At 41.6% G+C, this 13,485-nt stretch overlaps 1 protein-coding gene across 8 annotated transcripts in view; it reads right to left on the bottom strand.

Annotated features, from left to right (window-relative positions):
- The window catches only part of GLB1 (galactosidase beta 1), a 62,789-nt gene extending 50,290 nt beyond the window's left edge, over positions 1 to 12,499 (bottom strand). For 5 of the 8 annotated variants that reach the window (XM_061585947.1, XM_061585952.1, XM_061585949.1 and 2 more), the window contains exon 1: positions 11,894 to 11,962. In XM_061585947.1, the coding sequence (XP_061441931.1) occupies positions 11,894 to 11,947 (54 nt within the window). In that variant the 5' untranslated portion in view covers positions 11,948 to 11,962. Of the gene's footprint in view, positions 1 to 11,385; positions 11,556 to 11,893; positions 11,963 to 12,352 lie in introns of those variants that run through there. The other 3 variants (XM_061585948.1, XM_061585954.1, XM_061585953.1) reach the window with 2 other exon arrangements.
- Positions 12,500 to 13,485: the final 986 nt, after the last annotated feature.

The raw sequence follows: 13,485 nt of genomic DNA, 5'->3' as shown, positions 1-13,485 counted from the left end.
CTATAGGTATGTTCTTAAACCGCAAGGTTTTTTGCCTATTGGTGAATATATTATCCAGTTCATGCAATATTTATAAGCAAATCCAATTGCATTACTAATTAGTAATAGAAAAAAATCCTAATAGTGGCCAATAAAGTACTTTATATGCTGACTACATTGCCCTATAGAAGAGACACTTGAAAAATGATTGTTAACAATCCTAACCAACAATGCTGCAATAATTTCAAGTAGCAGCCAGGTGATAGAAATATACTTTGTGGCTCATATATTGTACAATTAAAACAATGGAGGATATCCAACATTAGCCACAACCGGAGAAGATCCACTGAAATTAATGGTTTTAAGTAATTTAAGCCCACTGATTAATCATACTCTAAGTATGACTAAGGCTGCAATCCAATACACACTTACCTGGGAGTAAGTCCTATTGAACCTGTATTGGTTTGCAGCCTTAGTTAGATATCAGCCAATGTTTATAATCCATTATGATTCCAGCCAAACATGTTGAGGTTGAGGCAAATAAAGTCAGATAATGCTGATAAAAGTACCTCATGCTCTATCTAATGCACAGCTGAAGCAGAACTTACAATTTCAGTAACAGTCCATCAGTAAGATGTTTTTAGAGCAGCAGCACTGTACAGCTAAATATTAAAAAGTGTCTTTCTGCCTTCCACTTTGCATAGCTAGAACAAAGCCCATAAAGAGTTCCAACAGAGATTCTAAGCAGTCTAAACTCAGCTCTGAAGGAAGTAAATGCTGAAGTGACTTCAAAGAACAGTCTAAAAAGCTTCACAGGCTCTGTTTTACAGGTCTGAGAGAGCAGTTATAAACCGATTCAAACAAAAGAAGCAGCTTTAATACTTTCAGATAGCAGCCATAAAATGCCTTATCTTCACTGCAAAGTTTAATAAAAGCATCTCCACAGACCTCACATAATCCTCAGCAACAATTAAGAGGACAATTCTATGCCTATTTAACTCAGAAGGAAGTCCAGCTGTGTTCAGCAGGGCTGTGGAGTCGGTACGCCAAACCTTCGACTCCGACTCCTCTAGTTTTCTACTGTCCGACTCCGACTCCACCCAAAATTGCTTCCAACTCCACGACTCCAACTCCACAGCCCTGGAAAGGGCTGTAAATGTCTTTTTAAATTGGAAGCTCTCATAGGAGCATTTTTATCGCTGCCTGAATATGCGCTGATCTTGGCATCACAGCATTTGTCTTCATCTGGGTCCTGTGTCATACACTGACACACAAAATGTTTTCCATCTTGAGTTATGGTGAAATGCTCAACTACAGCTGACCTCATGGGAAGCTTCTTTGACATTTTGAATTTGTATTTTAAAAAATTTGTCAATCAAAATTTATTTTGAAGCCGGAGTCAGAACATTTCTACCAACTCTGACTCCACCCAAAAATGTTTCCGACTCCACGACTCCGACTCCACAGCCCTGGTGTTCAGTGGGGCTTATTCCCTAGTGTATATGTAACATTGCAGCCTCAGTCTAGTTGGCAGTTAACTTGAGGCGTAGGATAAAAATCCTTCAATTACTCCAGCACGTATTATCTTATGGTCCATGTTCTCCAAAGAATGCTCTGATATGGCCCCTGGCAGCACAATCACTTCAAAGCAGGAAGCTGGAAGCATCCCTATGTCTGAGCAGGCCTCCTTTGTTCTCAGCTGCCCTCTGTGAAGGCAAAGGTCCAAACTAGTGCTGCGCAGATTTGTCCTCTAATTTCTCAAGAGATTTCTTCCTCTGCTAAAGAGGCTTCTATTTTTCTGCCTCATTTTCAGAGCACTTTAGAATTTGGGTGGATGCAAGGTTTTGAGCTTACCTTATTGTTGTATGGTGACCAGTGGTAGTGGTGTTTTTTCCCCCAGGAAACATTTCTCTAGCACTCTGCAGCCTCCCTGGCAGCTTGCATTTCCTGATCTGGAAAAGCCCCAGGGGAGGATTTACCTCATGATGTCTTCCCCGAGGCTTTTACTGAAGCATGGGCACCTGGGAAGGCTGCAGAGTGCAGACCACTGGTTAGATGATTTGTAGAATAAAAGGGTGCTGGTGAACACCGCTTAGCCACTTCAAGAGTAAAGCATGACAAAAAAAACCCTATGAGATTGCCACTGATTTTCTCTCTCCCCCTGTGATAATTTTCTAATGCAATTTCTTTTCTTGTTAACTGACAGCAAATGGATGAAGAATAGGGAGAATTTTTGGCACAGCACTAATTCAAGCCTCACCTATACAGCAACACCACACTCTGTCAAAAGCCAAAGCAAACATCCAGCAACTAGGTGCTGTAGAGAATATAGAGGAGACATAGTTCCTGTCAAAAGGGTTTATAACTCATGGGACATACAAGAAAATCGGCACACAACTGCTAGTATTTCATTTTGTGGCTTTGCCACTACAAGCTGATACAGTGTGTTGGCTAAAATATTGAACATAGAAGATGGTTTCCATTGGTTTTAGAGGAAGTCAAATCAATTCTAATGTCTTCCCCATTGACGGAGCTAAGTCATAAGGCTACCTTGCCAACTAATGACATAAATGTGATCTTTGAACAGATTGCTTCCCATCTCCTCCCAGCTGTTACATCAAAGGCCATCCCAGATATAATTCAGCATGGGAACAAACCGTGGTTTGATAAAGCCTGTTTGGCCAAAAAGAAACAGGTTTGTTATCAAACCCATTTTACTAGATTACATTATTCGGAATCAGCCATAACCAAACTTTATTCTCTCAAAAAAGAATATAATAACCTACTAAAATATAAAAGATCATCCTATATCACTTCATTTCGGCAACGGCTTGGGGCCGCGGCTCTCAGTTCCAATCAGGAGATCTTCTGGAGATTGGTTCGTAATTCTCAGTCCGATAACTCTCAGATCTCAATTCCTCCAATCCTTCCTGAGTCTTGGATTTCCCATTTTCAGGCAATTTTTGATGACCCATTTCTCTTGGATCAATCCCCTCTTGCCATCCCCATAGACTGCCCACAATGGCCCCCAGTAAATGGAACTGATATAGATAACTTGATTATGCAATTGCGCTCCGGAAAAGCCCCAGGCCAAGATTTCTTACCAGCTGAACTGTATCAATCTTTCCCTATATGGTGGCGCCCTATTCTTGCCACCTTATTTACTAAAATCAACGAAACAGGTAATATCCCTCATAGTTGGAAAACGAGCATCGTAGTACCAATATTTAAAAAAGGCGATCCTACTAAACCATCAAACTTTAGACCCATAAGTCTTCTGGATGTTGCGGCAAAACTGTATGGGCGTTTTCTTTTAAATAAACTCCTCAACTGGGACAAGGAGCAAGCTATTATATCAGACGCCCAAGCAGGGTTTAGGGAAGGGGCTTCAACAGTACACCAACTGTTTATTCTTCAACATCTTATCACGCAAGTAAAGATGAACTCACAGCGCTCTTTATATCTAGCGCTTATTGATTTCTCGGCCGCCTTTGATTCTGTTAATCGTCGTATACTTTGGAGTAAACTTGAAAAGGCTGGCATTAATAAAAGATTGCTCTGGCTTCTCCAATCCTTACATCAAGACACTGTCTTAAGAATTCGCTTAGGGCACAACGGTCTCCTATCGCAAAACATTCCAATGAGGAGAGGAGTTAAGCAGGGCTGCATATTGGCCCCCTTCTTGTTTAACTTCTTTATTAATGATATTGTTCCGGCAATGTCCTCCTCGACTTTTTTTCCACCTTCAATCAAAGATAGAAAAATTCTGGTCCTTTTATATGCGGATGACTTACTCCTACTCTCCCCAAATAGGCTAGGCTTCAAACGAATGCTCTCACATTTCCAGACATACTGTGCTGCTCAATGTCTTCAAGTTAACTATACAAAAACTAAAATAATATGTGGAAAGTATAACAAAGTCAAATCCATCTGGCGCCTAAATGGACATATAATAGAACAGGTTCAAACTTTCAAATATTTAGGAATTTACATTAACAACAAAATGTCATGGGCTCAACAGTTGGTACACATCAAACTGTTAGCTCTTAAGGCCCTTGGTCTGTTGAAGAATTTTTTTTATTCCAAGGGTGGGCAACTATTGAGGCCCATGTCCAAACTTTACATGTCAAAAATTCTTCCAAAAATCATGTACGGGTGTGAGATCTGGGGCCCTTCCCTTCGGACAGCCCTAGAACCAATTCAAAACACCTTTTTTAAACAAATCCTAGGCTTACCCAAAGGCACCCCGGCGGCTTTTATGAGAATAGAACTTAACTCCCCCTCCCTAATGGCCAGAGCCGACCTAGCGTTTTTACGCTTATGGAAGAAATTCTCGGAGGCCAATTCACCTTCACTGGTCAAACTTTGTTGGGAGGTACAGCTAGAAAAAGGGGGTTGGGCTAAAAATTTTTATGCCCTGGGTATTCAGTATCTTTTGACCCCTTCTCTGCTTGCCAGTCTCAACCCAAAGGCCCTGTCTAACCAAATTTATGATAGTGACGTACAACAAGACATTGCAGTGATCACCACCTCCCATTTTTCCAAATGGTTTATTCACATCAATCCTAATTATATATGGCCTCCCTATTTAGATGTTCTAACAAGTGCGCCCCTCAGAAGGGCCTATACTGAATTACGTTTCCAGGTGATGCCTTCGAATTATCTGTATGGCCGTTACCTAGGTATCCCACATGCTGAAAGGTTATGCATAGCAGGATGCAGAGTGCCAGAAGATCTAATCCACTATATGCTCGATTGTCCTCTATTTTCTTCCCCACGAACAAAATTTTTAGCACCGTTGATCTCAATGAATAATAATGATAATAAGTCCCAGACTTTGATTTTCTTATTATCTGCTATTCAGCCACATATGATAATTTCTATTGCAAATTTTGCTCTAGCGGCAAAGAAACTGAGCGCTTCTTATTCTGGGAATAGTTGTTAAAATCAATTTATTTGAAATTTTAAATTAACTTAATTTAGGATGATTATTTTATATTGTATGAATGTATATAGTTCTCTTGTTGTAACAGCCTATGGCTATAAACAATTTATCAATAAAAATAACCCATCAGTGTGTTGGCTAAAATATTGAACTCTCCAGTTCAAATATTAGCTATAAGCTCACTAGGTGGCTTCATAAAAGTTACTATTACTCAGATAAACCCAGATCCCCCACAGTTTCAGTAATACAGGGATTTGCCCCCCTCTCTCCAGGTACCTATTTAAACCCGTGCTGGACACGGAGTCCTGGAGAATGGGGCTGGTAGTGTGTGTGTTAGTGAAAGGAGGTGCAGCTGAGAACCTGATCGAAAGCTGTGTTTCCCCCACCCCCTCCAGGTACCTATTTAAACTCGTGTCTGGAAAGGGCATGAGCCGAAGGGCGAGAGCAGAAGGGCTCTCGTCCTGTGCTTCTCAGACAGGGGCGAGCAGCCTGAGCACAAGATTCTGACCTATAAGGCATTAATGGAGCGTGCCAGCTTACTGGTGGGGAAGAAATGTATAGCTGCTGGATGGTTTCAACACGATACATCTTCCAATCCCCATCCATGGACATACAACTTGTGCTACTGCAAATCACTTTGTGCATCTTCAGGATGATGGTGTTGCCTCCCGTTTTTATGGGTGTTGTGTGGGAGTAGAATGACTGTGTGTGCTTCCTGGTGAAAGGAAGGAGCTCCGGGGGTGGGGAGTATGCAGTGTTGCCCCACCTTTGGTGAGAGTGTATGTTTGGGTGGTAGCAGCGGAAGTGGGAGTGATGCTGCTACCTGTACACACACACTCATGTCTTCCTGGTATATTTGTATTTTAATCTGTTAGTAGTGATTATGATTTAGTACGTTAGTTATTTGAGGTAATATTAATGTTTAAGATATTTTAAAAATGTTTTGTATTGTCTTAGATGTATAATTTGGTTTTTATGATGTTTATTGTTGATGTTAATGTTTAAGATGGTTTCTTTTAAATGTTTTGTATTGTTTTAAACGTGCAATTTTGTTTGATTTTTTCATTACTGTAAAGCACTTAGAGGCTTCATTTCAAGTATGAAGAGGTATACTAATTAGTTAATTAATTAATAAAAATAAAATAAACAGGGTGGTTATAAGGATCACTGAAATTGGTTGCTCTGAGAACTGAAATTGTGTATAAATGGTGCTTCCATCATGTTAAAGCTTAATAAAAGGGTGCTGCAGCTCAAAATTCTGAGGCCGAGAACTGAGTACCAGAAAGAGAACCCACTGCAGCTGACCAGAACTATTTATGCTGTCAGTCTACACTGCCTCCATAAGTCAGCCTTCCTCATCCTGGTGCCCTCCAAATGTTTTGGACTGGAGCTGCCATTGTCCCTGATGATTGGCAATGCTGGCAGAGACTGATGGGATATATACCACCTGGAAGGCACCAGTTTGAGGAAGTAGTAACATTATTGCAATGAATGCACTTCAACAGGCAATGCATCTCAAATTGCTAATACACTCCTTGTTAGCAGCGGCTCCAATATGGTCCATTGCAACTAGATGCAGAGAGAAAGGAAAAGGATGATTGCTGAATAGGGAGAGTCAGTTCCATTTCTGCAGGACTGACTATATTCCTCTGTTGTCCAACAGCAGTGTCAGTGTCAGCAATCACAATCCCATTAAAGCAGCCTTGGAAAATTAAAAGTTTCTCAAGCCAAGTACATAAACTCATCAGTCACACTTACAAAAATTCTATTTTATTCACCCTGGCCAGAATAACCTTGCTGAAATCTTTTAATCATCAGCTTTTTCGTAATCTCTCTCATGCATGCCATAATATTGCCATTACAGAAGACCGCAACTTACATTTAGCTAATGTAGGAGACAGAGAACGCATGTAATTCACAAGTTCAGATTTTTAAAACAGTTGTGTCCATTGTGATTCCTTTCATCTCCGAAAGAATGTTTTAATGTTTGTTTCTCAAGTGTAGAACTTTGGGATGCTTAATGTTGTTTGTTATTTAGTGTTTTGTCCAAACATGATGATATGTTACTGGCAACATTAGAATCAGCCAAAATGATACTTCCCATAGTAGCAAAGTTCATAAAAGCAAGATAATAAAACATTCACCCCTACTAATAAAGCTACAATATGACTTGTTCCATTCCTGTTCATAAAACTGATATAGAATGGCACATTCTATCATTATTCTCACTAGACCAGAAAAATTATGCTGCAGTTGTGACCATGCATGTTACCTGCTAGAGACAGGAGTACCTGGCATAAAATACTATGAATAGTAAAACTACAGTAGGGTCTGGCCATGTGTTTGTTCTAATCACCGACTGCAACATCTAATAGCCTCTAGCAAAACAGTTACACAATACAAGATTCTTTTACATTAAATTGTATGTAAAGAACCATCTGCATAGATTACAACTTTCCTTTTATGCTGCCTCTAATGTAACTGTATTACTTAATAATTTCAACACAGTATACAGATATACAGTTACTTAGTCAAAGAATCCGGCAGGCCTAAACAAGTGAAGAAAAATAAAATTCAATAATAAAAAAGGGAGCTACAGATTTTAACAAACAATATATCACAAATAAGCATAACAGGATTCATTGCAGATACCCAGTTCCGAAAAGAGAAGGCCATCTGATGATTTAGGAATATATTTTCAAGGTTTCCTAATTTATTAATTAATTAATTAATTAATTAATTAATTAATTAATTAATTAATTAATTAGTATCCCGCCCTTCCTCCCAGCAGGAGCCCAGGGTGGCAAGCAAAGCACTAAAACACTTTAAGACATCATAAACAGATCTTAAAATACATTAAAACAAAACAGCATTAAAAACATTTTTAAAAAAATTAGCCTAAATAAAAACCATTATTAGTATTACAATAAATTAACCATAGAATTGCTAATATATGAAGGACTCTAAAGTCTTTACAATATTTCTTCTCACATATGGTCATTCTACTGCCCATTTTACAGATGATGAACGGAAAATGAAGGCTAGCTTCTCCAGCAACCATAGTGCCAATATAGGAAGCTGGCAAAAAACACCTTAAAGCAGAGGTACTTCTTACCAAGGGTTTTGGAACTATGGTGGTCAGCTTGCTACTACTAACCTCCTAGACCGTGTACTCCTCTTTTATGTACACCGCCCAGAGAGCCTTCTTGGCTTAGGGTGGTATATAAATTAAATTAAATAAATAAATAAATAAATAGACCGTTTGGATTATCAATACACATGGAGAATTGACAGCACCTGTGTGGTTTTGCTGATCCAGTACTCTTGTCACAAAACCATTTATTGGGAAAAATAGCCATCTGTAAGTGCCTATGACACTATGGCCACATTCACACCATACATTTATTCCGCTGTGATTCCACTTTAAACAGTCATGCTTCTCCCAAAAAATCCTGGGAAGTGTAGCTTGTGAAAGGTGCTGAGAGTTGTTAGGCAATCCCTATTCCCTTCACAGAGCTACAGTTGCTGGAGTGGTTTAACAGTCAGTCCCTCTTCCCAGTGAACTCTGGGAAATGTAGCTCTGTGAGGCAACAAGGGATCACCTAACAACTCTCAACACACTTCATGAGCTACACTTCACAGAATTCTTTGGAAGAAGTCATGACTGTTTAAAGTGGAATAAATGTATGGCGTGAATGTGGCCTATAACTCAAGGATTCCAGAGCTTCTCTCCCAGTTTTTAAGATTATACTCCCTAGTATCAATCTCTCTCCTGGAACCACAATAGGAAGGCTTTCTACTATCACAACGTTCTTCAATCTGTCAATCAATCGATTTTATTGCTTTTAGCCAATGGCCATCGCAAATACAAATACAGATGAGGTACACAAAGTGATAGAAAAAACGTTAAAAATCCGGGTTAATGACCAACAAATTAGGTATGACAATTATCATTTAAATATTGAAAATGGGCAGCATGTAATTTCTTCGGTGCCAGGGCATACTTGGCAACTAAAGTAGTCACATGATTGCAATTATCGATTAAAAGCTCCACCACTAGCTCCTGGGGACATTTGGGAGAGGTGGAATTAATAAATTGTGCCAGAAATTTCTGCCTGGGACCGTTGTATAGTGGGCAGTGTAACAAGTAGTGGGTAATATCTTTGACAGTGTTACACCCTGCAATGCATTTCCACTCTTCAGTAGGAATACCTTGATACCTCCCTGCTAAATAGGCAGAGAGCATCAGTTGGAATCTCAGTTCGGAAAATGCTCTGCGAAGAGAGGGATGTGTAAGAAGGTCCAAGTACCCTGATCTAGCATGATTTAGTCTAATTTGAGGGTACCAGATGGAAAAGGTGGCTAGTACAATAGATATCCGATCTTGGTCTATTGCGCGGTCGAAGACCGAACTCCTGAGGGCTTGTGGGCTAAAGTTTGAAAGCTCGCCCAATGAGATGTTGTATTGGGCCAACAATTCCTGGCTAGTACGGACCCATCCACTCTTGGGCGACTGCTCAAGCCAACAGAGTTTGGCGAGAGAGTTGTCAGGCATACGAATTATTCTGCGCCAGTATCTAAAAAAGGCTAAATCTATTCTAGCCGCAAGGGGAGGTAGACCAAGTTCTGCTCTAAGATGAGCTGCAGGGGTTCCCGAGGGAAGCCCTAAAACCTGTCTCATGAACTTGTTTTGTATGGGTTCTAACTCTTGCTTAGCAGATGCTCCCCAGAGTTCAGTCCATAGAGTATGGAAGCCACTGCCTTGGCAACAAAAACCTTAAGCAATGGGGGAACCAATTGTCCGCCCTGCCATAAAAGAACCTTTTAAGTAGAACTAGTGTTCTGGTGGCGGTAAGTTTAATAGCCCTAGCGTGAGGTTTCCACGAGAGATTTTCACTAAGGCAAATACCCAAGTACTTGAATGAACGAACCTGCTCCAGCGAATGACCGGCAATTGACCAGCTAGATGGTTTTCTTTTGTTACCAAAAATCATGATCTTGGTTTTGCAGTAATTAATAGTCAAGTGGTGCTCCTTACAATAGATGTTCAAGTGAGTGAGCATCCTTTTTAGGCCAATCTTATTTAATGAGAGCAAAGCCAAGTCATCGGCGTAAAGCAGAAGGGGAATTTTGCGGCGTCCGATTGAGGGGGGAAAAAAAGACGGGGGGGCCATTGAGGGAATGATATCGTTTATAAAAAAATTAAATAAAAAGGGTGCCAAAATGCAACCCTGGTTCACCCCTTTTTCTAGGGACCCAAGTGCACTCGTAGTGTATTCGCCTGATGAAGAGCACGGATAAGATGCAACAATCTTTTATCAATATTAGTCTGATCTAATTTTCACCAAAGTAAGTCCCTGTCTATGAGGTTGAAAGCAGCGGTAAAATCTACAAAGGCCACATACAAAAATTTGTTTGGGCCTTTCGTAGTCTTTTCTATAAGATGTTGGAGTACGTATACCTGGTCGATGGTACTCCCGCCTTTTCTGAACCCTGCTTGCTCCTCATGAAGGATGGTACATCTAGACTCCCAAGTAAGGAGTTTATTTAAAAGGTACCTTCCATATAATTTAGAGGTAATGTCTAAAAGGCTGATTGGCCTATAGTTTCGCGGGTCCGTCGGATCACCCTTCTTGAAGATGGGAACCACTATGCTGGATCGCCAACCTGAAGGAATTTCTCCAGTGGCACTGATGTATGAGAAAAGGGAAGCCAGCACTGGGGCCCACCAGTTTGAGTTAGAAATATCTCGGGGGGAATCATGTCCTCTCCCCGGGCTTTCCCATTATTAAGTTGGGAAATTAAATCCAAAATTTCCGATGTGGACACCAGAGGCCACGATGGGAAGGTGGAAATGTCCCCCCATGACTTTGGGGGGGAGCTTTCAATCTGTCATGTTCTTCCTAAACCCACCGAGGGCTCCCTTGCTTTACTGGAGAAAGGAGTATAAAGTAGCTTATACAGGAAGGCCATGTTGCAAATTAAGCAACAGCGGAAATGTAGTAAGGGCAATAAAAGTAATGCTATGTTTCTGTTCAGCCACACATTACTCTCTTGCAAATGATCTCAACCTTCTTACAAGAGAGCTTGACTAAAGGAACTAGTCAAACTAAAGCAGCGACGCACCCTTACTTTTCTGCAGCCCTTGCTCTTTTCTATACGCTTCCTCAAATCAAAGCTCCGCTCAAAACTTTCTGCAGTCCTCGTTCCACAGAGGCATCTGCTAAGCCTCGGTTTGCCCCACTTCTCACACCCTACCCAGTCATCATCCTACAGGCGTCCCGCTTTCACTTAGAGAAAGCTGTGCATTACGTTCAACTCAACTGAACGTGATACGGCAGACTAATAGCCTCTCACTCCGTTGGGCAAGCCAGTGCGGAAACGCAAGCAGCAAAAAGGCTGCTCCTCCACAAGAAACGACCAAGGCAACAATCGGGAAAGGGGGGAAGAAATGCACTTACGGATGATCCAAATCCTGCATACAGGAGATGCAACAACAGCACGGCGAACATAACACAAAATTGAACGCAGCAAGATTGGAAGGCGGGAATACAGAAGAAAGACACTGTTTCGCGTCAACCCCCAACTTTAGCCGTCCACAGTCTCATGACTCCCAAGTCAGCTGACTTGACTGGAGCTTCCGCCCCAAGTTCCCCAACCAACCAATTACAATGCGAGGATAAATTAAATAAATACGAGAAGCAGCAGTTTCTCCGTACGATGTCAAGAGGAAAAATAGGTGTTCAGATAATTTTAGATGATGAGTTAAAGACAAACACTTAAAAAATGGTTTTCAAACTATATGCATATAAACTTTCCCACTTTTATTATTTTTATTTATTTTATTTAACCAATTTCTCTACTCTGCTTTAAGGGAATAGGTCCTTCCAAACAAGCCGGAATAAGAGTTCAAAGCAATACAATAAAAAAATGATTATAGAATTGAAATAAATACACTTTTTAACTCACTAAGTAAAAGACAAAGCGGCAAATAGTAAAATCACATAAAAACACTACAGCCATACATTCCTGGTACAGGATATTAGACGCGAACTTATTTTACCAAACAGAAGAACGAAAAAGAAAACATGTAAACGTTCATCAAAAAGAAATCAAAGGGGGAGCAGAAAATGGAGTTCCATAAATGGGGTGGGGGGAACAAGAAATCAGCACAAGAAAACTCAAGGAAAAAAGAAGCTGAGATTCAAACAGTAACTTTCACCCTTCAGGGATTATAGCCTCCCAGTGGAAGAAAGGTTGTGCTGCAGGGCCTGGCTGAGATTCAAAGGGCAAAAAAACCCTACGGCACCCGGTATTCCCAGGCGGTCTCCCATTCTCCCGACCCTGTTTAGCTTCCGAGATGAGACGGCATCGGGCGCGTTCAAGGTGGTGTGGCTGTAGGCGCTAGTTGGGTTCGCTCTAACTTACTTCAAGATGATAAAATGGGCGAGGGGCACCTAGGCTATACAAATATGCTTCCTTCTCTTCGCCTCAGCCGCCCTCGCCGAACTCCGCAAGCATGCAGACATACAAGGCTCCCTCCATTCCGTTGTGCACGTCTCCTCCAACAACTGCTGGAACTGCCCCCTTATTTCACCCACCCGGTCATCTAGGGACAAGTGCCACAAGAGCATCTTCGGGCGCCCCCTACTGGACTCCTAGAGATAGGCTCATGGCTTAGTCAAGGCTCCCACCAACAGATTCAGACTTGGGACTGTCTCTATTATTGCCAATGGCTTTAGTGCACAGTTTAGCACACAATTGGAACTGAGATCAAGTTACAGATCACACAGCATTCAGATCACAGCAAGGTACTACTAGGCATGGCCACATAAGCAAAGACATTGCTGCAACACCTGCCAGTCCTCATGGGGGGCCCCTTATAAAGGGATGGGCCTGGTACAACTACTTGCGCAGGATTTGTCTCCTGGTTAGTGGGCTGAGTCTGTTCAGGCCTGCAGTTTCCTACACATCCATGGGGATGGGGATGACTCGGGCACTTCATTTGCTAGCTCTGCCTCCAACTTCCCCTATGGCTCTGACAGCACATCAGCCACAAGAGGCATTCTGAGGGATGGAGCAGCCGTCGATGGGAGAGTCTGGGTCGGACAGGCAGTTCCCTATCATCCATTGATCAATGCCTCGGGGGGGGAACTGTCAGTTGTCAGATCACTAGGCCTCTTCTTGTCATCTTCCAACACTCTAAGACCACTGGGCCTCTCCCCGGAGCCAAAACCACCACCTCCTCTGACCAGTCCTGCCAAAAGTTCTCTATGGGGCTCATGAGTCATGACACCATCTTCAACGTTGTTGAATGCTGTGTTGAAAAATGCCAGGCAATTTCCTGGCCTCTTACCTAGCGTTGTTCAGATGCCACTGTAGTCCCAGCAGTACTCAGTTAGATATATGGGAACGTTACAGTTCTGTGAATATGATGAAAAAGATAAACAGCAGCTGATACCTGCCAGAACTACCCAGAGCCTATGAAGATGCTTCAGAGTAATGCAAGCTCTATTGTCTCTGAAGGCTGAGCAGAAGCTGGCACTCATGTTTGTTCTGAT

The sequence above is a fragment of the Rhineura floridana genome, chromosome 10, assembly GCF_030035675.1.
Source record: "Rhineura floridana isolate rRhiFlo1 chromosome 10, rRhiFlo1.hap2, whole genome shotgun sequence".
Lineage (NCBI taxonomy): Eukaryota > Metazoa > Chordata > Lepidosauria > Squamata > Rhineuridae > Rhineura > Rhineura floridana.
The sequence above is the reverse complement of the archived record's forward strand: the minus strand, read 5'-3'. Positions and strand labels throughout refer to the sequence as shown.